We start from the raw sequence: 26,821 nt of genomic DNA, 5'->3' as shown, positions 1-26,821 counted from the left end.
TGGTTTGTGTCAATTATATCTAAATATTCCCCCCCCCCCAAAGTGAAACAGGATGCAGAGTGGGTTGGATGACTACTTATGGTTTCTACTTGGAGCTCCTGAGTATAGAACTGTCTTTATCACAAGTAGACACAGGCCCTGTAACACATTACTTGATTCAGTTAATAAGCATTGAATCCTAACTTCTCATAAGGTGCTGGGCCAGGCACAAAGGGAAATGGGTAAATGACACAGTCTCAAACTAATGACCTCGGGACTGACGGAGCTGAAGAGAGTGCTAGTGGCCCAGCCCAGGGACTCACAGATGGCTTCCTTAGGCATAAAGGAGCTGAAGGATCAGCATCGTGAGCACCATAAGGCATCCAAACATAAACATAAATGCTACACCTGTTGCCTTGCCAGATGGTGGAGGCCAAGTAGTTGGTATGAGCCACCAACATTACTGGTGCTTGCAGAATAGTACTGAGCAGAGCCCTGAGAACAACCTTGTGTGGCAGAGGAGTGCATGGGGCAACAAAAGCAGGAATGAGCCAGACTTTGCCTCTTACAGCCTTCCAGAAGCTACTGTCCCATAGTTAGTTGGTCCTGAAATTTAAAATCAAAGTCCAGGACTTTAAGTGTTGCTTTGAAAAGGTGAGGCAACATGACCTTTTCTTTTTTTTCCATTTTTAGGCTTCATGTCCTTTACCTAAAATTGCAACTGAAAATATTCAGAAATTCCTTCTTTCCCTCAAATGTGTCTATGCCTTGCTCTGATTCCCATCTGACTCTTGGAGGTGGTTAGAAAGAACTGGATGTCTGGGCCTGCCTCATCCTTTCATGGACTTCTATAGACTCCTTGAGACCCTGTGACCCCCCAGACACGAGGAGTAGGAGTCACTGCAGCATACCGTTCCTCTCCAGCCTCACGTTTGCAGCTGAGGAATCTGAATGCTCCTTCACTTTGAAAAATAGATACAAGCAACTGGAGTAAAGAGAAGCAATTCTATCTTTTTCACAACTGCATTTTAAATGCCCTTAAATGACCGGCTACCTAGGATTTAAATTAAAAGATAACTTTAAAATAAAAATATAAATATAAATAGATATAAATATAATATAAATATAAATAATAAATAAATATAAATATAAATAAAAAGATAACTTTAAAAAAAGCAAATCAAAACATTTAGAGATACATTCAAAGCAGACATATAAAGTTCCCAGCCCAAATGTGAGGTTCTAGGGACACATAATCCTCAAGAAACAAGCTTTGTAGGACAAATATTGGTCTACTTGGTACCAATCCCTTAAGAATTTCGCTCAACTATAATCTCAAAAATTGTTAGCTTGGGAAGAGCTGTTTGTTCACAACCAAGTAAAGTTTTCATACAGGTTGTCATGAGGACAACAGGGCAAGACCAAATACCAACTATGTACAGATAACAAAACTGTGTACAATGGCAAGGAAAAAAATTGCATACCAGTGAATGCCAGCTAACATGAATCATTCTGAAGAGTCCCAGGGGCACAGAAAATATCTTCAAAATAAGCCACACACACACACACACACACACACACCATTGAGATTCCATCTCATTCCAGTAAGATTGGCCAGCATCAAGAATTTAAACAATAAATGCTGGCATGGACATGGGGTAACAGGAACCTATTAAATTTTGGTGGGAAAGTAAACTAGTACAAACACTCTGGAAGGTGGGTCGAGATTTCTCAAAGAACAAAACTTTGAACTAATTTGTGATCCAGTGATACCACTCATGGTTATCTACCAAGAAAATTACAAGCCAGGATATGGTAAAGACAGTTGTATGTCCATGTTCACTGCTGTATTATTCACAACAGCCAAGTGATGGAAACAGCTCAGATAAGTGGATCAAGAAAATATGATGCATGGACAAAATTTAATCATACTTATCAGAATAATTATGTCATTTGCAAGGGAACTGAATGGAACTAGAACAAATGTTAAATGAAGTAAACAAGACTCATAGACAAATAGCATGTTTTCTCTCATATGTAGAAGTTAGACCTAATTATGCATGATAACATATACAGGTCTCAATGCATTTACACACAAACTGACTAAAGGAGGGTGTACTTAATAGTGTATCAGAATCATTCATATAAGTTGGCACTCATTTGTATGCAATTGTTTTACATGCTATTGAACACAGTTGGTGCTTAGTTTTGTTCTCTGTACATAGTTGTGTCTTGTGTTGTACTCATAACAACCTGTGTGACAACCTGCATATAAAAATACAAGAATGAGGGGCTGGGAAGGTGGCTCAGTGGTAGAGTGCTTGCCTTGCATGCCTGAGGCCCTGGGTTCGATTCCCTAGCACCACATAAGCAAAAAGAAAAAAGCCAGAAGTGGCGCTGTGGCTCAAGTGGTAGAGCGCTAGCCTTGAGCTGAAGAGCTGAGGGACAGAACCCAGGCCTAGAGTTCAGGCCCCATGACTGGACCCCCCCAAAAAACAAAAAAAAACCCAACAAGAATGATTCTGGAGAGAGTTCCAAGGACACAGCAAATAGGAGAGAAATTAAAAGGCTTAGCTCCTCTAAACAACTAACATATTGTCTATCAAAACAAATACCAAGAAGAAGAAACATGTTTTATAGGAGAGGACAAAAAGGAAGAACAAGAATGAAGGGAAGAGGGGTAAGCAAATATAGCCATTATATAAAAAAATAAACTATAAAAAAAAATAAACTTGACAGTAGGGATGGCAGAGAGAAAATGAAGGGTGACATTGGCTGAAAAGCACTATACTTATAACCTGACTTATGAACTTGTAATCCCTTTGTACAGCTACTTAATAACAATAACAATAATGATAATAAATATAAAAAGTTTAAAAAATTATACATGACAGCTATAATAAATATTCAGTTTCTATTTTTTAAAAAGTACATGAATGAGAACCAACCATATGTAACATCATATGAATAACTGTGCACAAGAGCAAGAGAATGATTTAAATGTACATAGTGACATGTGAGAGCCAACTGTGTATCACAGCACCTGAATGAAGGTCAGCTGTGCATAACAGCATGTACATCAGTTAAGTGTGTGAAATGATACATGAAAGCTACCTACACAACAGCTTATGAATGATAGGCAACTTGCATACAATGGCATATGAATGAAAGTCAACTAAGTATAACAGCACAGGGAGCCAGTTACACAACAGTACCTAAGTCAAATGCATACTTATTTCTAGGTGAGTAAACTGGCTATATACAAAGGCCCATGAGTTCAATAATCATATACACGGATGCATCAAAGATAGCCAACTTTGTAACTGTGTAAACAAACCCAACCCATTTTCTCAAGTCCATAAATACACAATAAAGTCTATGCACCGAAGTGTCTTCATAAGTATACACTTAAACTTTTCAGTTATCTATGCTCTTTAATGATCATATGAATACATTATTCCTTTGCTATCTCACTAAGTGGGATAACTAAATTAAAACCATTGGTTTTATGGTTTGTGGTCCTTTAATGAGCAAGCCAGAAAGACCTGTAGATTAGAAAAAAAAAAAAACAACACATTTTCATGATATTCAAATGCATTTAAGGCTTACAGTATGAACTTTGTTAGTTTATACTTACCTAAAACTCACCCAAGGAAAATCTTTAGTAAATTCCACTAAAAGAAGTTTCAAATGGCAAATTTAAAGGAAAAAATAGCATTTTGCTTTTAAGGTAAAAATATTACATGCAACAGGAGCACTTCTATCTCAACACTTAACTGCGGGGCTAGGAAGGTGGCTCAGTGGTAGAGCACTTGCCTTGCATGACTGAGGCCCTGGGTTTGATTCCTCAGCACCACATAAGCAAAAAGAAAAAAGCCGGAAGTGGCGCTGTGGCTCAAGTGGTAGAACGCTAGCCTTGAGCTGAAGAGCTGAGAGACAGCACCCAGGCCCAGAGTTCAGGCCCCACGACCGGACCCAAAAAAAAAACCCAAACAAACAAACACTTAACTGTACTGAGTAATTTGACCAGTCATGGTCCTCTATTAGGTGCATAACAACAAACAATTACAATAGATCAATATTTTCCCATGAGATAGAAAATAAGTTATTTCTTGATTATGAACTTTTCAAAAATTTTGGAAAACTTAAAATCCAACAAAAAACTACTAAACAAAAAGAAATTATACTTATATATATATATATTTGTGTGTATGTGTGTGTGTGTGTCGGTCATGGGGCCTGAACTCTGGGTCTGGGCGCTGTCCCTCAGCTCTTCAGCTCAAAGCTAGTACTCTACCACTTGAGCAACAGTGCCACTTCCGGCTTTTATTGCTTATGTGCTGCTGAGGATTCGAACCCAGGGCCTCATGCATGCCAGGCAAGCACTCTTACCACTGAGCTACCTTTCCAGCCCACTATTAATATTTTGATATATTTATTTAATTCTAGACTTCTTTTAATGCACTAACAAATGTGGCTATTATTATATTCCAATGTTAAGTTCCCCTATCTTAAGTATTATTTATTATAAGATTTTATAATAATTTTAAGTTGTAAAATATGTAACAGTATACCATGTGTGAATTATATAATATATACTTACCTATACCTCTCATCATAAATTTAAATGTTAATTTGTAATGTAGAAAATAATAATTTATCTGTAAAGACAGTCGCCTTCCCTCCCACTAGATTTTCTACCTTCTGTGTCATCAGCACTGGCAATGTTCTCAGAACTTGTACAGTTGGGTTCTGGCTCACTGGGAACATAACCTTCAGGAGGCAAACTCACAGTATAGAGCCGTTGTTTAGGATAGATTTTAATGTCACCATCTATGAAGAAAAATGGGAGATAACATGCATTGGTAAATAGTTCACAATGTAACTAGACATATACTAGCCCTGATTATGCCAGTATCATTTTTCTAATGAAATTTCATAAAGACAGAAAAATTTAAAAACCCAATAAAACCAAACTACTATCATAAATATTTATTTTAATATTTTTTGGCAGAACAGTGAGTCAGCCATATGCTCAATCAGAAAAAAGTAAACATATATGATTATTTAATTTCACATTAGGTTACTTATAAACTTCTGGGTTTTCATAATGTAATATAAAAACATAAGTAATTCATGAGTATAATAATAAAATTTAAGTAGCTCACACAGCATACCCTTTATTATCACACCATAAATCATTCAACATTCAGTCCATTGTCTTTTTTTTTTTTTTTTTTGGCCTGGGCACTGTCCCTCAGCTCTTCAGCTCAAGGCAAGAATGTTCTACCACTTGAGCTACAGCAACACTTCCAGTTTTCTGATGGTTTATTGGAGGTAAGAAGAGTCTCACAGACTTTCCTTCCTAGGCTGGCTTTGAACCATAATCTTCAGATCTCAGCCACCTGAGTAGCTAGGATTATAGGCGTAAGCCACCAGCTCCCAGCTTCAGTCCATAATCTTTCTGAAACTTTTTTTCCATATAAACTAATATATATGTAGCGTATGTATATACCTACACACCTGCATGGAAATGTATAGCCACAGACACACAGATGCATGTACACACATACACACATGTATTCATACACAGACCTACATGGGTACAGATACAGTCATACTTACATATATGCATACATATATGTTCATGTAAATGAAAACACCTTCACAGATATACACCTGACTGCACACACAGACACACAAACACACAGAGATATATGCATGCACAGAGGCAGACACACATGGACACACACATGCAGATACACATAGACACGTGTTCATGTATATGCAAACACAGACATATACACATATATACACAGAAACATAAAAATATTTTAGTGGGATCATGCTATAAGTAATTTACTATTTACACAGATTGTACATTCTAGATGCCTATCACTTAAAATATGATAAAATAAATACTATACTAGAATATACAATATTTAATTCTTAATTCTCTTTTAATGATTGCTATGGGAACATTTTGATTTATAATTCAACTACTTTCTTAAGTTCTGCATGTGGACACTGGGTTTGAATAGTCACTATTACAAGCAGTTGACATGACCCTCCTTGCTGTATATTACTTTGTATAGTAGTATATTGGCCACTTTGTTCTTTCTGATAAATCCTTTTTCTTTCTTTCTTTTTTTTTTTTTTTTTTGCCAGTCCTGGGGCTTGAACTGTGGGCCTGGGTGCTGCCCTGATCTTTTGTGTTCAAGTCTAGTGCTCTACCACTTGAGCCACAACTCCACTTCTGGCTTTTTTTTTTTTTTTTTTGGTCAATTGGAGATAAGAGCCTCATAGGCATTCCTACCCAGGATGGCTTCCTACCATAATCCTCAGATCTCAGCCTCTTAAGTAGTTAGGATTATAGGTGTGAGCCACTGGCACCAGGCCTCCTTCAGATAAATCCCTAGAAATGTAATTGCTGTCTGAAGGGTATATCCTTCTGTTGGCTTTTTATAAAGGTAACAAAGTAGAATGCTTTCTCCTACACTCTTTAATATTGAGTTGTATCAATATTTTAATTACTAGTTTCATGTAAAATGACAAAATGATTCTTTTTTTTCTTTGCCAGTCCTGGGGTTTGAACTCGGCCTGGGCACTGTCCCTGCGCTTCTTTGGCTCATGGCTAACTCTACCACTTGAGCAACAGTGCCACTTCCAGCTTTTTCTGTGTATGTGGTTCTGAGGAATCAAAGCCAGGGCTTCATGCATGCTAGGCAAGCACTCTACCACAGACCCACATTCCTAGCCTGATAAAGTGATTCTTAAATGTGACAAACACACATGCATACATCTATTAGTTTGCTACAGAATAACGAGTATTTTATTTTAAACACATAATGACAAAGATTGAATAAAATCACTAGCAATATGAAAAATATGGTTTATATATTTAAGTGTAAAAATATTAAATGTGAAAATCTGAGCATTTTCAACTTCCTCTGCTATGAATATGTTTCACTTTCTCAAAGCTAACTTGCCAGAGTTCTAGTTCTTACATTAATTTTATTCATGACAATATTCATGATTAATTACTATGTCATTCCCTAGTAGAATCAATGGCAGATGGAGATAAGCTTCTAAGTATACTATCCTTATTGGGTAATATCAACATTTGATCATTTTTCACAGAATATTTTTGGAAGCGTCTAATTGGCTAAATCTTTCTTAATAAGAAAGTCAAATAGAACTTTAGAAATATCATTGTTCAGTTAATTATTGGGATGATGATAGGAGGGATCATAAAAGTGAAGAATGAGATAACTCACAAAATGGAAAACATCGACTCATCTAGGGAAAACATTTCCAAAAATGTGCTGGGCACCGGTGGCTCATGCCTGTAATCCTAGCTACTCAGGAGGCTGAGATCTGAGAATCTCAGTTCAAAGCCCAGGCAGGAAAGTCTGTAAGACTCTCATCTCCAATAAACCACTCAGAAAACTGGAATTCCCTCTGTAGCTCAAGTGGTAGAGCTTGAGCTGAAGAGCTGAGGGGCAGTGCCCAGGCCCAGAGTTCAAGCCCTATCACTGACCAAAAAAAAAATCAAAATGTAACATGCCAGAGATGATAGCCCTTACTGGTAAGAAATCACATGATGACTTTACCGGTGGGCTAGGCTCTCAAGATGCAAGGACAATACTGTCAGTCAGACATGGAGTCAAAAATGACACCCTGCATCTGTAAGTAAAGGTGACTAGATGGTGTGTAATAACTTCCAGTTCTGATTTTCTACATTCTTTTGGGTAAAATATGGTGTTAGGATGCCAAAAATACTGTTCAAGAAGAGCAATGGGCTATCTTCAGTCTTGAGACAAATCTCACAGAGGACCAAGTCACTCCGGCCCCAGGGTACACTGTATTGCCATAAGCCTTTCCAGTCTCTTGGAAGTTAACAAAACAGGTTCTCAGTGGAGAACTGATTTTGTCTTTCTTCATTGTCATCAGGCCTAAATGAACTTAATGAAACTCCAACTTCTCAGATCATGCAGGAGTACACACATACAAATATACAAGGACAATTGCACAGACCAGCCTATGCACACACATGAACATGAATATGTACAACATGCACGTGCACACATGTACATACATGTATGAAAGTATACATAGCATGCATGTACAACCTCATAATCATCTTCTGCCCAGTTTCTGTACAATTACAGTTATGTTATATATGTTTCACTGCTCTGTAGTCTTTTAATGTTATTTATAGACATGGAAATGCAAATTAAGGAAGATTTAAATCAATGATTAATACTCAGGGCTGTTGTGGTGCTGGCAGAAGACTGCTTTCTCAAAAATAACTGGACAGGAGAATCTGTAATTTGGATGATGCTTTTCTGTATTCCCCTACCCTTGTTTTGGAGAATGACTTTTGTGTAGTCTTTGAACAAGAAAGGTATCCTCAGAGACTATATCTTATATTTTTATATAGTTTTATTCTTTATTAGTGTAGACTGATAGTATTAGGGTTTCATGATATTTGCATACATGCATATAATGTACTTTGATCAAAATCACCCCTCTATTATACTTTCTTATCCCCTCTTCTTTTTTGTGCTGGTACAGGGACTTGAACTGAGGGCCTTTCAATCTCTCTTGGCTTTTTCACTTGTAGCTAGTGCTGTATCACTTGAGCCATGCCTCCAGTTCCAGCTTGTTCTTGGCTAATTGGAGATAAGATGCTCACGAATTTGTCTGCTGAGGCTGGATCCTAACCTCTACCCTCAGATCTCAGCCTTCTAAATAGTTAGGGTTGTAAGTATGAGCCACCAATGCTTCCTTTCTCCTTTTTGTGTACTGATACTAAAACTTGAAGTCGGGTCTGTCCCTTAGCATTTTCTTCAAAGCTAGTGCTTTATCACTTGAGCCACAGCTCTACCTTTAGCTTTTTAGTGGTTATTTGCAGATAAAATCTCACAGACTTGCCTGCCCAAGCTGGCTTCAAACCAAGATCCCCAGATCTCAGCCTCCTAAGCACCTAGGACTACAGGTGTGAGCTGGCACCCAATTCACCAATATTTCTTTTTTTTTGGTCCAGTTGTGGGGCTTGAACTCTAGGCCTGGGCACTGTCCCTCAGCTCTTCAGCTCAAGGCTAGCGCTCTACCACTTGAGCCACAGCGCCACTTCCAGCTTTTTTCTTTTTGCTATATGATGCTGAGGAATCGAACCCAGGGCCTCAGGCATGCAAGGCAAGTGCTCTACCACTGAGCCACCTTCCCAGCCCCTCACCAATATTTCTTATACAGCAGTTGTACCACTTTATATTCCATGAGCAATAAAGTTCCTGGTGTTCCATATCTTCAACCACATATGGTACTGTCAGTTATTTTTATGTTAGCAATTCTAATAGGTGTATCATGTTTTAATTTAATAATCACTAATGATTTACAATATGAATATCTTTTCATGTCTTTATTGCCATTTACATATCACTATTGGTGGGGTTCAGGTCTTAAAGTCAAGTTGCTCATTTCCTTGTTGCTGAATTTTAACTTCTTTGTACAGTTTAGTAATACATGACTTTTACAAGTATCTTTTATAAGCATGTACCTTGTCTTTTCATTTTCTTGACTGTCTTTTATAGATCAGAAAATTTTCATTTTAATAAAGTCCAACATCAATTTTTCTTTCATCAAGCATACTCATGTGCTGCAACTAAAATGTTACTAATATGTCCAGTGTTCCAAATATTTTCTTCTCATATATATATATATATATATATATATATATATATTTTTTTTTTTTTTTTTTTTTTTTTTTTTTTTACATATATATACACAACTGCACTTCCAGCCTTTTGGTGGTAATTGGAAATAAGAATCTCATGTACTGACCCAATGTATAATGAATGCCTATGGTGCTGTTCTGGTTTTGGATATCAGTTGATGTAAGATAAACAAGAAGGAAACCATATGTGTGTGTGTGTGTGTGTGTGTGTATATATACATATATAATATATATATACACATATATATATATGTATACTCATGTGCTGCAACTAAAATGTATATATATATACACACAGTGTGTATATATATATGTATATATATAAGATATATATATATATGAGAAGAAAATATTTGGAACACTGGACATATTAGTAACATTTTAGTTGCAGAACATGAGTATACATATATATGTACACACACACACACACACACACACACACACACACACACACACACACACACACACACACACACACACACACACACACACACGGTTTCCTTCTTGTTTATCTTACATCAACTGATATACAAAACCAGAACAGCACCATAGGCATTCATTATACATTGGGTCAGTACATGAGATTCTTATTTCCAATTACCACCAAAAGGCTGGAAGTGCAGTTATGGTAGAGTGCTAGCCTTGATAAACTAAAGGGCAGTGTCCAAACCCTGAATTTAAGCTCTAGTTCTAGCAATAAATTAATTAATTAAAAAATAGAAAATAAAGGTCATTCAACAAAGAGAAACAACAGGCCAAAAGGATAGATTCTCTAATGGCAGTGTAGATTACTGGGGAAAACCAGATCCTTATAATCTATCCTTATTTGCAAACAACCTTACCTGTCAGATGATGAACATGCTTATGTTTTGCTTTTCTAGAGGTCACTTTCTTAGGTGGTGTTTCTGAGGTCAGAATTTGGAGTGTGTCTTTTTCTTGCCCACTTGGAACATTAGGGAAAAGTTTCTTCAGCACTTTTTCAACAAACACTATAAAGAATTAACAAGAGAAAGAAGGAATACCTTACTGCATTTATTTAAAACATATATGGCTTTCATTTAAAACCTGATAGCAACTGGCCCTCATAATGGTCATCATTCTACAAAGAAACTCTAGACAGACTCTCTGGGCACCGCCCAAAAACTGCCCAGTAGACCTCCAGGAGCCTGGTCCTGATAACCTTTCTTATAGTCGTTACTCCACAGGAAACCCTCCAGGCCTAGCTCTTTCAAAGATGCATATACTTTGGTGCCTGCTGGCTTTCTCTGAACACTGCTTTATAGGTTAGGGAGGTGGCTAGGCCTGAGCTATAAAGTACATTCTAGGTTGCACCAGCACTGTACTGTCACCAAGGGTCTCTCCCTCAAATTTCTCCTACAGTGCAGTTCATAACCACTGCAGAGTAGAGATTAACCCTGGGTACAAGGACTAGGGAGGGTGGACAGCCTATGTGCAGGCCACACAGTTACTAGTTCCATGTGTGTAAGAAACAAGCAGTCTTTCTTCTTTAAACTGAGCGAGCTGACAACTGCAATCAAGAAGATGGCTTTGGCACGTACACGAGACACTACAGTTTACGTTAGTTTACATTCTGCTTTTACTAGAGGGTGAAAATTGTCTTAATGAGAAATATTTCCATCCTCCCTTAAATGTGGTTTATAAACAGGTATCATCTTAAAATAGCACACCAGAAAAGGAGGAGAAAGGTTAATAAAAGGGTGGGAATTTTTTAGCCTCATTAAATTAAAAAAGATAAATAGCTGCCAAGTTCTGCAGAGGAAATCTGAATGCCTAATACAGTACCCTAGTACTTTCAGGAAGATAGAAGAAGATGTAGACTTAGTTCAAGCCCCACAACCGACAAAAAGAAAAGAAAAAAAGAAAAAAAAAGAAAAGAGGACACCAGGAAATGGAAAGACCTTCCATGCTCTTGGATAGGCAGACTCAATATTGTGAAAATGGCCATACTGCCAAAAATAATATACAAATTTAATGCAATTCCCAATGATGTTCTTTACTGAAATAGGGAAAACAATCCAAAAATTTACCTAGAATAGCCAAAGCAATTATTGGCAAAAGAAACAACGCAGGAGGGATCACAATACCAGATTTCAAGCTCTACTATAGAGCCATAATAACAAAAACAGCTTGGTGCTGGCACAAAAACAGACCTGAAGACCAATGGAATAGATTAGAAGATAAAGAAATAAAATCATATACCTAAAGTCAGATGACATTTGACAAAGGAGCCAAAGACATACAGTGGAAGAAACATAGCCTCTTCAACTACTGGTGCTGGGAAAACTGGGCAGCCACATGCAGAAAACTAAAAGTGGACCCTAGCCTGTCACCATGCACTAACATCAACTCTAAATGGATTAAGACCTCAACATCAAAGCAGAAACTCTGAAACTACTGCAGGACAGAGTAGGAGAAACACTTGAACTTATAGGTACAGGCAGGAACTTCCTGAACAGAGTCCCAGGGTCACAACAAATTGAAGAGAGATTTGACAAATGGGACTACCTTAAAATAAAAAAGTTTCTGCACAGTTAAAGACATAGCTACCGCTGGGCGCTGGTGGCTCACGCCTGTAATCCTAGCTACTTAGGAGGCTGAAATCTGAGGATCACAGTTCAAATCCAGCCCAGGCAAGAAAGCCCGTGAGACTCTTTTCTCTAATATACCCCTAGAAAACCACAAGTGGTGCTGTGGCTCAAGTGGTAGAGTGCCCACCTTAAGCTGAAGAGCTGAGAGACAGTGCCCAGGCTCAGAATTCAAGCCCCATGAAAAAAAAAGGACATAGCTACCAAACTACAAAGACAGCTAAGCAATTTGGAAAAGACATTTACCAGCAATATATTAGACAAAAGGCCATATACAGGGAATTCAAGAAACTAATCCCTCCCAAATCTAACCAATCAATCATTAAATGGGCAAGGGAACTAGAGACTTCTCAGAAGAAGAGATAAAAATGGCATGAGGAAATATTTATTCATCATCCCTGGTTGTAAAGAAAATGCAAATAAAAACAACCCTGAGATGCCACCTTACCCCAGTCAGAATGGCCCACATCCTAAATTCAGCCAAGGACAAATGCTGGCGAGGATGTGGAGAAAGAACTCTATTGCACTAATACAACCACTTCGGAAAGCAGTCTGGAGGGTCCTCAGAAAGCTAAACTTAGACCTCCCCTATGACCCAGCCATATCATTTCTAGGCATCTACCATGAGCAACAGGAACCAGGATACAAGGACACATGCACCTCCATGTTCATTGCTGTACTGTTCACAATAGCCAAGATATGAAAACAATCCAAATGCCCCACTACAGATAAATGGACCCAAAAACTGTGGTACCTACATACAATGGAATATTATGCAGCCATTAGAAAGGACAAAATAATGGCATTTGCAGAGAAATGGATGGAACTAGAACAAATCATGTTGAGCAAGGTAAGCCAAGATCAGTGAGACAAACGGCACATGGTCTCCCTGATACATGGATGTTAGGAGATAATAACAACGCAAACAGGACTCAAGAATCTCAATTCAAAGCCAGCTCAGGCAAGAAAGTCTGTGAGACTTTTTTTAAAGAAAAAAAATTCTTGTTTCCATTTCCTGGAGTTCATTTTGATAAATATTATTCTATATAATAGGAGGCACAGAGGCAATGAGCCATTGTGTTTCTCCCCTAAGAGTATCCTCCTCTGGAGTTTCTAAAAGATGCTTATTTCCAATTATCACTAAATAGGCAAAAGTGGAGCTGTGGTTCAATAGAGCTCAGGAGCAGTGCCCAGGCCCTGAGTTCTAGCCCCTGGACTGGCATACAAATAAATAAATAAATAAAAATAGTGTTCAATGTCTTAGGTAAATATAAATAAAATTTAAGCATAAAAGTTTTAATTCTGGCTGGGAAGGTGGCTCAGTGGTAGAGTACTTGCCTTGCATGCATGAGGCCCTGGGTTTGATTCCTCAGCACCACATAAGCAGAAAAAAAAAGCCGGAAGTGGCGCTGTGGCTCAAGTGGTAGAGAGCTAGCCTTGAGCTGAAGAGCTGAGGGACAGCGCCCAGGCCCAGAGTTCAGGCCCCACAACTGGACCCAAAAAAAAAAAAAAAGGTTTTAATTCTTTAAAGTTTAAACCACAAGTTTTTATATGGAAGACGAAAGTGGGAAAATGCCATGTAATTTCAGATGTGCACAATTTAACATTTAATGACATGTAAACAGAATAGATGAGAAAACCTTTCACTATTCAATCTACATTGGTTTAAGCGTCTTGTAAACCCAAGTTCCATCTTCTAACGGTGGTTTACACCCTCACAAGCACTTTGCTGGCATCTGATCACTTCCCTGTAGCAGGAACAGGTTCCCTAAGTGGAATGCTCAAAAAGTTCAGCCCTACCCCTCCTACTGCTATATTAGTATATAAAAATAAACACTTAATCAACAGCTCCTCGTTGACAGGAGTCAAGGCATGACTTTGTTAATAAATATTGGCAGATGGTTTTATGTTATACTAACCATGGACGTGCATTATTTATAATGTAAGCTATGAACAGGCACAAGTGCAGATGGTATCAAGGAGATGTCAAAATGGGTATCTCATTAGAAAGCAGGAGTTTTGTCTTTAACAAGAATTTTCATAAATATTAATACAATTTAATCCCAGTACTTGCAGATCTAAAATAAATTTGCTGACAAATATATATGTCTAAATATTTTCAGCTACTACAATATGAAGTATGAAGTACTTTCAGAAAAAATTAATTTTTAAATTACCTTTTAAAAAGCAAGCTTAAAAGTAAAACAATGATCAATATCAGTTCTATCAACTGATATTGCTGAAATATTAATTGATAAATGCCACTTCATTCTTGCACTTGAGATCACAACTGTAGTAAGATTTGGGGGAATACTGTACCACTTGGACTAAACAAAATAAACATTTGATGCCCTGCCATCATCCATCTCTCCTTTCCTCTACAATAATTAAGAACCACAGCATGGTAAATAGTCACTATACTCATAAGGCAGATGTACATTTCCAAGGGTTAGGGACCACTGTAAACAGAAAGTCCTGGCATTTTCATAAGGGAGATTTTCATAACTTGCAATGGTTAAAGATAGCCTTTGCATATGTATAAGGGAGAATGCAACTATAGCACATCCATATAGGCACAAAGAGCCTGCTGATGTAAGATGAAAAGGACTACTTACCTATCACTAACAGTGTTCATGCTGTCAACTTAAGAAACAATACCAAAACATTGTATAGTCACTTTAACCCTCACTGCTAACTTCAAAGCTCTGATTCGAGTGAAATAATTAATCTTATAAGCTACTTGATCATTTCCTACTACAGAAGAACTCTGTATTTGTGTGTGTGTGTATATACTACTCCTAGGGTTTGAACTCAGGTTTGAACTCAGGTCTGAGCACTGTCCCTGAAGTTTTTTGATGAAGGCTAGCACTTTTTTTTAATTTTAAATTTTTAATTATTTTTTTGGTTGGTCATAGGGGCTGAACTCTGGGCTTGGGCGCTGTCCCTCAGCTCTTCAGCTCAAGGCTAGCACTCTACCACTTGAGCCACAGTGCCACTTCTGGCTTTTTTCTGCTTATGTGGTGCTGAGGAATCAAACCCAGGGCTTCATGCATGCGAGGCAAGCACTCAATCACTGAGCCAACTTCCCAGCCCCTGAAGGCTAGCACTTTATCACTTGAACCACTGCTTAGCAGTTTACCAGAGAGAAGAGTCTCATAGACTTTCCTGCCTGGGCTGGCTCTGAACCAAGAACCTTAGATCTCAGACTCCTTAATGGCTAGGATTATAGGCATGAGCAACCATTGTCCAGCAGAATTATTTTTAATTTTATTTTTTTAGCAAACAAAATACACCTTCTAACTGGCCAATTCACTTTATAATTAATTTTAAAAGAATGCAAATGAAGGCTGGCTTCCCCCCACCCCCAGGATACCAGGACACAGTACAGTAAGTGTAATTTTTTAAGCATCTGTGATTTGGCGGTTATTAAAATACTTTTTGACCTGGTATGTGTGCGCCCATCCTAGAATTGTAGGAGTAAAAACAAATTGAAAGTTAAGTATCTTTTCTCTTTAATTTCTAATGTGCTAAAAACTCAAAACTACAAAAACAGAGCTGGGTGATCTGATCCTGTCATAGTACCTAGCCTTTAAAGGACCAATAAAAACAGCACAGTGGTTATAGCAAAGATTCTGAGGCTAGCTGCCTTTTCATTTTTCTCACATCTCATCCGTGTACTCCTCTTCCAAAATGAGAACAAGTTTCAACTGGAACTCAATGTCTTACAAAAAGCAATCATGGGGAAATAAAATGGGTATCTCAAGTCCATGAAAGAGAAGGGGCTGCAGGAAAACAAATACAGTCACTAAGGAGATGAAGCAAACAACATCTGGAAATGGTGAAAAAAATCTGAAGAAAAATACCAGTTAAAATTAGTTTTAATATCAATGAAATTCCATAGGGAATTAAGTTATTTTGATGTAATTTTCAGAAACCACTGCCATCAGCAGAAGCCAAATAAAAATATAATCTTTCAGCTGGACACTGGTGGCTTACTCCTGAAATCCAAGCTACTCAGAAGGCTGAGATATGAGGACTGCAAGATTGAAGCCAGTCTGGGCAGGAAAGTCTGTGAGACTTACCTCCAATGAAATCATAGAAAAAACTGTAAGTGGTGCTATGGCTCAAGTGGTAGAGTGCTAGCCTTGAGCAAAAGGAGTTCAGAGTCAGTACCCAGGCCAAGTTCAAGCCTCAGGACTGGCAAAAAACAAAACAGAAAACAGTACTATCTTTCAGTAAAGCATTCTGAGGAAATTGTTTTTATTTCATTTGTTTAGTTACATTTTATTAGCATACATTAATTGTACAAGGGGGTTTGTTGTGACATTTGCATACATTGTATACAATGTATCCTGAGCAATCTACTCCCTTCTCTCTGCCTAATTAACTCCCCCTTCTTAAAAGTTTCCAGAGGTTTCAGTGATTTATTTTCAAATAAAGTGTGTTGACCATATTCATCCTCATTTACCTTTTATTTCATTGTATCCCTATAATGCAGCAGGTTATTTAATCTTTGCCTATAATCTAAGAATAAAGGAATAAACCGATATTAGTATTATCTGATTTCTCAAGAAATGATTAGTACAGTATGTTAATGAGTTTAATAACAATTAAAAATTTTAAAAATTAGTAAGATTTAAGCAAGAGTTGTCAAGCTTTCTGAAATATTAAAGGAAAAAGAGTTCACCAAATAAGATTCAAATAGAACATAATTAGAATCTTAAACCATACCTATGAAGAAACTACATATTCATTTTTTCTACTAAACTTTTTTTTTTGGGGGGGTGGTCCGGTTGTGGGGCCTGAACTCTGGGCCTGGGCGCTGTCCCTCAGCTCTTCAGCTCAAGGCTAGCGCTCTACCGCTTGAGCCACAGCGCCACTTCCGGCTTTTTTCGTTTTGCTTATGTGGTGCTGAGGAATCGAACCCAGGGCCTCAGGCATGCAAGACAAGCGCTCTACCACTGAGCCACCTTCCCAGCCCCTCTACTAAACTTTTGTACTTAAATATTTCAAGCATACTTTGTCATTTTACTCACAGCTTTTTTAGAGGTACTTACTATCTCTCTCTCTCTCTCTCCTCTCTGACTAACAAGGCTTTAGGAACACTAGAACTAGTACCACATAAAGTGCCAACAATTCCATTCTGTGACACTGGCCACAATTTACTCCCTCAGCTACACAGAAATAACAGAATACAAGGACATGGCATGCTAGAAGCTCAGGAAGAGCACTGGCAGTTAATTTCATCTGAAAGGAGTCCCAAAATAAAGGCTTGTGGCACCTGTGGCTGTAGTTGTCGCAATCTGCCTGCTACATATGTATCCTGGCCTATCCTCCAGACTCCCCAAAAGGCATATACACCTGGAAGGCCAAGCCTGGCTGTCCTGGAAGAAGTGGTCACAGAAATGAGGTCTTACCAACAGGCAATTAAGCTACCATGTTACAGCTGTGTTCTCCAACTTGGTCATCATCCTGGCCAGCCCACCAGCTTGAGTCCCAAAAAAGAGAAGAGTGGTTCCAAGCACAGGCTTTGGACTCTCTATTAGAGAAGAAGCAAGCGGATGTGAAGAGTAGCTTCAAACATTCATCCACTGTTCCTTATGACACCAGGAGGCTGGAATCACTGTTCCCACCTGAAGGTGGATGGAAGGGATGGCTCAGTGATCCTATTAGGCCTACAGCTACTTGCTGTACAGCTTACAGCACCAAGAATGGGTCTGTGTCCAATAATTAGTGAGTCTTGAGAGGCAGAAGTGGGGCAGGACCACTGGCATTCTTCCCACTGCAGCGCCCAGCTCAGGATAGCCTCACAGTCTGGCTCTGTGCTCTACACAGTAACACTACATTCAAGAGAAGTAAAAAGGTACATTTTCTACATTTCTTCATGACATACTCTGCTCCTTCTGGGAGTGCCTAAGCAGTGGGCTTGGAAACCATTTGGAAAGGAAGTGACAGGAGTGCTCAATGGAGCAGGCACTACATATAAACAAGTCACTCATTTCCACAGTTAACTGAACAGCTACCCAGGCCAGCACCACAGAGGCATGGTTAAGAATACCACGGAAACAGGGCTCCTTTCTCAAAGAATATATAGCCTCCAGGTGAGCTAAAGTCCCTAAAGTGTTTCCATCCCACTGTGGCAAATTGCTGCCATTCACAGCCCTGAGTTAGTATTTAGTTATATGTCAGACATGCACCAATCTCCCCAACTAGAACGGAAGCCACTTGAACTGCATTTGAGACCTGGCACCCTTCAATTCGCTTCAATCTGGAGGCAATTCATTGTCAGACTTTCATTGTGGCTCTTAGAGACCTAAAAGATTCTCAAACACAGTTCAGACATTTTTTCCTAGTATAAAATGGAACCCAAGTTTAAAAAAATGCTTTTTAAGTAGTATTACTGCTCAGAAGTAAAACATTCTTCTCCCCAACACTGGAGAGTTTTGCTACAAATTGTCACATAAATTGGTAGGTTAGTAGGCAACTTTCAGAAACAATCTACTTTCAGGGAAAAAAAAAAAGTAAAATTACCAAATCTTAGAGTCACTCCTTCATACTGCTCCCCTATTTCAAGCTTTCTGTGCAGATAGAGAGGATGGCTTGGTGTGATTCTCACTCGTCTCTTCTCTTACTGTGAGCTGCTCAAGGACACTGAGTCCCAGAGGTGGGAAGAGATGATGTGGCCGATGTCTTATTTATAAAGAATCTCAGCTCATAAGTGCTTCACATAAGAACTCTGAGTAACTGAAAACATTACAGGATGGAATAGGAGAAACCCTAGGTCTCCTTGGCTCAGGTCGAAATTTTCTGAATAGAGACCCGGAAGCACAACAAATCAAAGAAAGGTTGGACAAATGGGATTGCATAAGATTGCAGAGCTTCTGCAGGGCAAATGACATAGCTGGCAAGATCAATAGAAAGCCCACCGATTGGGAGAAGATCTTTACTAGCCATACAACGGACAAGGGTCTCATATCTAAAATATACTTGGAACTCAAAAAATTAAACCACCCAACAACAAATCCTCAAAGAAACAACTGCCCAATAAATAAGTGGGCGAAAGACTTAAAGAGAAGCTTCTCTGAAGAAGAAAGAAGGATGACCAATAGACACATGAAGAAATGTTCAACATCCCTAGCCATAAAAGAAATGCAAATCAAAACAACATTGAGATATCACCTCACTCCAGTTAGAACAGCAAAAATCAAGAACTCTAACAACAACAGATGCTGGAGGGGATGTGGACAGAAAGGAACCTTACTTCATTGTTGGTGGGAATGTAAACTTGTTCAACCACTTTGGAAAGCAGTATGGAGGTTCCTCAAAAGACTTCACATAGATCTCCCCTATGATCCAGCAATCCCACTTTTGGGCATTTACCCAAATGTTTACAAACAAGACCACACTAAAGCTACCAGCACAACTATGTTTATTGCAGCATTATTTACCATAGCTAAGATATGGAACCAACCCAGATGCCCCTCAGTAGATGAATGAATCAAGAAAATGTGGTATATATACACAATGGAATTCTATGCCTCCATCAGAAAGAATGACATTTCCCCATTTGTTAGGAAATGGAAAGGTTTGGAAAAAATTATATTAAGTGAAGTAAGCCAGGCCCAAAGAAGCATAGGTCCCATGGTTTCCCTTATTTACAATATCTAGTATAGGTATGAGTCAAGCGGAAAAGGTCAGATAATGTGATGTTAGGAAAATGAACCCTTAAATATGTATTTTAATGTTTTCGTTTCTTTCATGCATGTGTTTCTAACGCATTTATAAGATTATTTCTTTGTTGCTTTGTATGTCCCTCCCCCACAGTGTAACCCCCGCTTTCACTATATTTGATGTCAGTATAACATGTGGAGGAGATGGGGACAAACAAGTCGTTTAAGGATTCAGGTGGACCGGTTGCAACAATGAGAAGTACAAAATGTCATGTCAAAACCAGCTTTACAATGTCGGTGTGGGGGGGGAGGGGGGTATAATTGGGTGGGGGGAGGGGGGTAAAATTGGGTGGGGGGAGGGGGGAGGCGGGGAAGAGAAGTGAAGGGTAAACAAAGGAGGAGGCTGCAATGCTTGGTAAGAAATGTATGCATTATCCTGCCCATGTAATTGTAGCCCCTCTGTACAGTATGTTCTCAAATAAAATAAAATACAATTAAAAAAAAAAAAAAAAGAACTCTGAGTAAGGGCTGGGAAGGTGGCTCAGTGGTAGAGCGCTTGCCTTGCATGCCTGAGGCCCTGGGTTCGATTCCTCAGCACCACATAAGCAAAAAGAAAAAAGCCGGAAGTGGCGCTGTGGCTCAAGTGGTAGTGTGCTAGCCTTGACCTGAAGAGCTGAGGGACAGCACCCACGCCCAGAGTTCAGGCCCCACGACCAGACCCAAAAAACAACAACAAAAAAAAACCCTCTAAGTTCACTCAGTTAGCCAGTAAGGTTTTAGGGTGGTGGATATTATGTTTGGGGTTTTGTTGGTTATGGAGATTGGACCCAGGGCCTCAAACATGGAAGGAACATGAACATAGGAGGGAAAGCTGGAAGAGGAAGAGCAGATCGTAAATCAACCTTGAACAAAGGAGATGGGTTTCAGGTCAATTCTACAAACCATAACCAACAAAGAACCCACTCTTGTCTAGTAAGAGGTTATAAAGTTTGGGTATTAATTAAAAGATGCTAATATCCATTTTGAAGCCTAACAAAGGTCTGTTCAGTTAATGTTAAGTCATTTCTAAGGTGAGATGATCTGGTGTCTTTTTGTTTTCCAGCCAAGAAGGTGCAAGTCAGAACTCCCTGAGACTTAAGAGGCCAGTTCTTAGGACAGACTTACAGAGGGCAGTTCTTCTCAACAGGAAAAACACAATGGGGGACTACCGTAATTCTCCATTTACCGGCTAACTAAAATTTGTTCTTTTGTTTCCTTTTTGTCGGTCGTGGGGCCTGAACTCTGGGCCTGGGTGCTGTCCCTCAGCTCTTCAGTTCAAGGCGAGCGCTCTACCACTTGAGCCACAGCGCCACTTCCGGCTTTTTCTGTTTATGTGATGCTCCCCGCGTCCCTCAGACACCGGACCCCCGACCCCCGGGCTCCCCGCGTCCCTCGGACGCCGGACCCCCGACCCCCGGGCTCCCCGCGTCCCTCGGACTCTGGACCCCCGACCCCCGGGCTCCCCGCGTCCCTCAGACACCGGACCCCCGACCCCCGGGCTCCCCGCGTCCCTCGGACTCTGGACCCCCGACCCCCGGGCTCCCCACGTCCCTCGGACTCTGGACCCCCGACCCCCGGGCTCCCCACGTCCCTCGGACTCTGGACCCCCGACCCCCGGGCTCCCCGCGTCCCTCGGACTCTGGACCCCCGACCCCCGGGCTCCCCGCGTCCCTCGGACTCTGGACCCCCGACCCCCGGGCTCCCCGCGTCCCTCAGACACCGGACCCCCGACCCCCGGGCTCCCCGCGTCCCTCGGGCGCCGGACCCCCGACCCCATGGCTCTCCAGTCGCTCTCGGCCCTCAGGGCCGCTCAACTTCCCCTCAGGCCTCAGGAATGCCTCGTGGCCCCTTACGTCCCGGTGGCGGGACCACTCGCACCCCGCGTCCCCGGCTTACCGTCCTTCCGTGTGGACATACCGGCTTCGGCCGCGCTTCCGCGGCCCAGCGCGCCAGCTCACAGCGAAGTCGTTTCCTTGTTCCGCCTTCCGAGGCCCGCCCACAACGCAACAGTGTCCAATCCAGACTTGACCACCTAGACCCGCCCACTACAGCAGCCGCGTCCAATCCAGTTCTGGCGCCCCTGCCGTGGGTGTCAATTATCGTCGCTCTAGCTGTGGGTTGGCTGAAATCGAGTCTGGGCGGGTCCCAGCCTCTGTGACCTCGGTCTGGGTGAGCGACTGCGGATTGAGCCTGCGCGCAATTGGAGGTGGAGGTGGGGTGGCCGGCGGCTCCGGAAAGGCTGGTTTGGGGGACCCGGGTTGCGCACCAGACCCGGGGCGGGACAAGACCCGGGGCAGCACTTTCTCTGAACACCGTGGAGCTCCGCGTGCAGGCGCGAGAATGCCCGTTTGCGGGAAGGAGAGGGCGAGAAGGCTTGAGGGGGGCTGGGGTTCGGTCGCCGCCCGGGCCCAGGCTCCGCTCTCCGCTCTAGCTGCCCCCTCGCCCGAGGGAGCCGGGGACCGCCGCGAGCGTCCCAGGACGCCCTCCGCCAGCGCCCCCACCTCTCAGGCGCCCTCGGGCCTCCTTTCTTCCCAGAGCAGACTGCGTCCTGGCCCCGAGACCTCGCTGACCCCGGGTCTTACCCTCGGTTTTGCAAGCCTCGAAGTGCGAAGTACCTACTCGTCCGGCACTTTAAGGCCCGCTGGAGATGCCTGTGTGGTGCATTGTCCAGTGAGTGAGAAGCAAGACAAACAAAATTGCGAGGACGGTACGGTGCACAAGCCAATACCATGGACAGCGCTTTGGAGGAAGACACGTCAGGGAATCTGAGATGCTTTTGGTTAAGGAACTCAGTTTTATCCACCAGGTATAAGCAGGTGAGGGAATGGAGTGCAAATGGCACAAGGAAGACAGATTGCAATGCAAGGAGAATGCCTGCCTCAGTTCATTTGGAGATCTGTGACCAGCCTAAGTGCAGTGACAAAGTCAGAGGCCTGGCTGCTGGGGAAGAACGCAGAGAAAAGTTAACTTTCTAAGAAGAGATGGAAAAGCATTGGTCCATTTTGAGCAGAGAACTGAGATGATCTGTTTGTACAATTTAAAGAAGTGGTTTTAGCCTCTGGGCTGAGACTAGATTTGAAGGGAAGTTTGAAGACCACTTTGAATCACAAAGAGAAATGTTGGGGTAATGTTGAAGGTTGTGAAAAGAGGTAGACTGTGAGTCTGTTTGAAGCAATACAAAATGTTTTTCTGTCTGATCAAATTTGGTTACCACAAAAAAGAGGAAGTATAGAATGATTCCAAATTTTGTGTTTAGAAGTTGGAATGTTGGAGTTCTTAATTTAGGTGGAGATCCTTTGAGAGAGCTTTGCTGGGTGGTGCTGTGCAGGTTTAGAAAAGAAGTTTGGATACTCACAGATGCATAAGTTTAGGAGACTGAAAGGAGTAGTGCAGGTCAAAAGAGGTCCAAAGGCCTAACCTTGAGGGCTCTAATGTTTGGAAAGTGAGTATATGAGGCCTCTTGCTGTGGACCATAGAGGGAATGGCTACAGAGAAAGGGGAAGAACAGAAAGCCATCACAAAACCAAGTCACAAAATGGACCATCTATCTCAAATTTCATGGGTAGATCAGGATGCTGGCAAACCCTAACCCTGAATCTGCCAAGGGCAGTGACTTCGATTCCAGTTGTTTCTGCTGAATGGAGATGGAAATTGTGATGCACAATTGCAGGAAATAAGGATACTGAATGTAGACCAATAGGGTGAAAGCAGATAAATGAAGCAGTAGCTAGAGAATTTTTACATTTTTTTCTTTTTGGCAATTCTAGGGATTGAACTCAGGTACTAGTCAAGCACTGTTCTAAGCTGAAACTTGCCCCAACCTGGGCTTTTTTTTTAAACACACACACAATTTGTGTGGCAATTTGGGGTGATCAAATTGATATTAAAAATGAGTAGTACAAGCTAGGTGCTGGTGGCTGAGATCAGAGGATCTTGATTCAAAGTCATCCTCAGCAGAAAGTCCATGAGACTCATATTTATTAGTTACCTTAAAAAGGTTGGAAGTGGAGCTGTGGCTCAAGTGGTAGTGTGCCAGCCTTGTGCAAAGAAAGCTCAGGGATAGCGTCCAGGCCCTGAGTTCAAACCCCGGGACTTGGGGAGAGAGAGAGAGAAAGAAAAAGAGAGAGAGACAGAGACAGAAAGAGAAAGAGAAGGGAGAGGTAAGGGGGAGGAGAGGAGGGTTTGTGTGTTGGGACAAGGCCTTTGATTTGGTTACTTCTTGAACTTGTCATTCTCATCAGCATTCAAGCCTACCTGACACTTGTACAGTTCTTCCTACTGACAACATATTTTTCTCTAGCCCTGCTTCTTCCTTATCTCATACACAAAATTCTTGAGTTGACACATCGACATCTTCATTTGACTTTTCTTCCTTCACTATTCTATTTGCTGTCCTACAGTCTCCAAAGACCTCTGTGCCACTAATTCTAGCACACAGTCCTCAGTACTATGTCTCCTAGAGACACAATCCACTCAGTTAGGAGGCCAGCTTTAGGAGATATGATTACTTCCTCCCTTCTCTCTTCCCATATGACATATCTAGAAAAAAATACATCTAGCATTACTTCAGGCATTTGAAAATTAATCTCTCTAGTCCTATTACTATTTTCTCACTCTTACCCCACTACCATAACAGATTTATTGCTACCACCACATGTAACTCATTACAGTGCAAGAGTACACAAGAAAAAAATGTACAATCTTATGAATAAAGAGAAAGCACTTCACAAAATCCAACACCTGTTCATAACTTTAAAAAAAGTAACCAACCACAAATAGAAGGTAACTTATGCAGTTTGATAAAGAACATCTATGAAGACCTTATTGCTAATATCAAAGTGATTTTAAAAAATCTAGAAGCATTCATAGTAAGATCACGAACAAGACAATGTTTTCCCTTTCACTGCTGATGCTAAATGTCACACTAGAAAGCATAGCTAATGTAATACAGTAAGAAGAGGGAGAAATAGGGGCTGGGAAATTGACTCAGTGAGAGAGTGCTTGCCTTGCATGCATGAGGCCCTGGGTTCCATTCCTCAGCACCATATAAGCAGGAAAAAGCCAGAAGTGGCTCTGTGGCTCAAGTGGTCCCTACCACTAGCCTTGAGCTGAATTGCTGAGGACAGTGCCCAGGACCAAAGTTGAAGCCCCATGACCTACAAAAAAAAGAGGGAGAAATAAAATTGTCTGCAAATGACAATATAGAAAGATAATCTTATTACTGTGCTCAAAATTTTACATCGTTTGAAATTCTAAGTCCTTGAATGTCCTGTAAAAGCCCTCACAGCCAGATGCTGGTGGCTCACACTAAAATCCTAGTAACTGAGGAAGATTAGATGTGAGGATCATGGTTCAAACCCAAACCATGCTGGAAAATTCATGAGACTTTTCTCCAATGAAAACACACACCAAAAAAAAGCAGCAGTAGAGCTGTGGCTCAAGTGGTAGAGGGCTAGCCTGAAACACAAAAGCTCATGGACAGCGCCCTGTCCCCAAGTTCAAGTCCCAGGATGGGCACACACACAAACACACAAAACCCTATACACTGTCCATCCACATTAATGTTACACCCTCAATGATAGTTCTGTTATTCTATCTGGTTGTTTAGAAACTCAAAACCTGCTCTCTCTCCTACCAGGAACCCTTTCCCCATTTCCCTCTTTTTCAACCTAAAATAGATTCTGGTAGATGTCAACCTGACTTCACTCTACTTATCTCAAAGTTTTAGAGTGGCGTTCTTTGAAACTGTGGGAATTACTCAGCAGGGCTAAGTGGTGAGGAGGAGAAACTGTCCATTACTGGGAAACTGAAACGATCATATCCTAGGCATATTCCACACTGTTCCCCAGAGAATCCCCAACAAGTCTACAGGAATGACTGAGCTGCTAACACATCCTCTTATACGCTGTCCCAGTTCCAGAGATCAATCTCTCAAAGAAACCACCTGAAACCTGAATCTGAATCCCCGTCTCAGGACTTTCTTGGGGTAGAACCTAGAGGAAGACCTCGGGTTTGAATATGCAGTGTCCCCTATGGGCTCATATGTTAAAAAAAGTAGCATTAATTTGGAAGGAATATTCTGGAAACTTTTTTTTTGGGGGGGGGCCCAGTCGTGGGGCCTGAACTCTGGGCCTGGGTGCTGTCCCTCAGCTCTTCAGCTCAAGGCTAGTGCTTTACAACTTGAGCCACAGCCCCACTTCCGGCTTTTTTTTTGCTTATGTGGTGCTGAGGAATCGAACCCAGGGCCTCAGGCATGCAAGGCAAGTGCACTACCACTGAGCCAACTTCCCAGCCCCTCTGGAAACTTATTAGGTGGAGTCTAACAGGAGGAATTAAGTCAATAGGGGGAAGTTGTTGTGTGCATTTTGTCCCAGGCCTTTTCTAATCTGTCTCTCGATTTACTTATCTGCCACAGGTAAAGATATTTCTGTCCTTGCCATGATATTTTTTCCCATAGACTGGATGAAACATCCAAAATAAATCTATCACCCTTGAAGTTATTCTCTCAGGTATTTTGTCCCTGCAGTACAAAAATAACAAATACAGAAGTAGGATCATTGCTATAACTAACCCTGACCATGTAGTTATTAAACATTCAAAACGGCTGGTGAGAAGATAGTTGGGAAAGTCAGAGATAAAGTCTAGGGAAAGCCAAGAATGGCATAAACTGGTTAAGGAGTAGCTTTTTTTTTGTTTGTTTGTTGGTTGCCTGGGCGATGTCCCTGCACTCTTCAGCTCAAAGGTGAGTGCTCTACAGCTTGAGCCACAGCGCCACTTCCAGTTTTCTA

General features: G+C 41.0%; 1 protein-coding gene across 2 annotated transcripts in view; it reads right to left on the bottom strand.

The window, feature by feature from the left end:
- The window catches only part of LOC138810937 (glutamate-rich protein 1-like), a 55,228-nt gene extending 33,206 nt beyond the window's left edge, over positions 1-22,022 (bottom strand). The window contains exons 1-3 of one of the 2 annotated variants that reach the window (XM_069998339.1): positions 21,930-22,022; positions 10,561-10,707; positions 4,681-4,812 (exon numbers count right to left, since the gene is read on the bottom strand). In XM_069998339.1, the coding sequence (XP_069854440.1) occupies positions 4,681-4,812; positions 10,561-10,707; positions 21,930-21,948 (298 nt within the window). In that variant the 5' untranslated portion in view covers positions 21,949-22,022. Of the gene's footprint in view, positions 1-4,680; positions 4,813-10,560; positions 10,708-21,929 lie in introns of those variants that run through there. The other variant, XM_069998341.1, reaches the window with a different exon arrangement.
- Between the last annotated feature and the right edge of the window lie 4,799 nt (positions 22,023-26,821).

This window comes from Dipodomys merriami, unplaced genomic scaffold, assembly GCF_024711535.1.
Source record: "Dipodomys merriami isolate MVZ:Mamm:240054 unplaced genomic scaffold, mDipMer1.0.p SCAF_511, whole genome shotgun sequence".
NCBI lineage: Eukaryota > Metazoa > Chordata > Mammalia > Rodentia > Heteromyidae > Dipodomys > Dipodomys merriami.
Note: the sequence above shows the minus strand (reverse complement) of the source record. Positions and strands in the feature narration are given on the sequence as shown.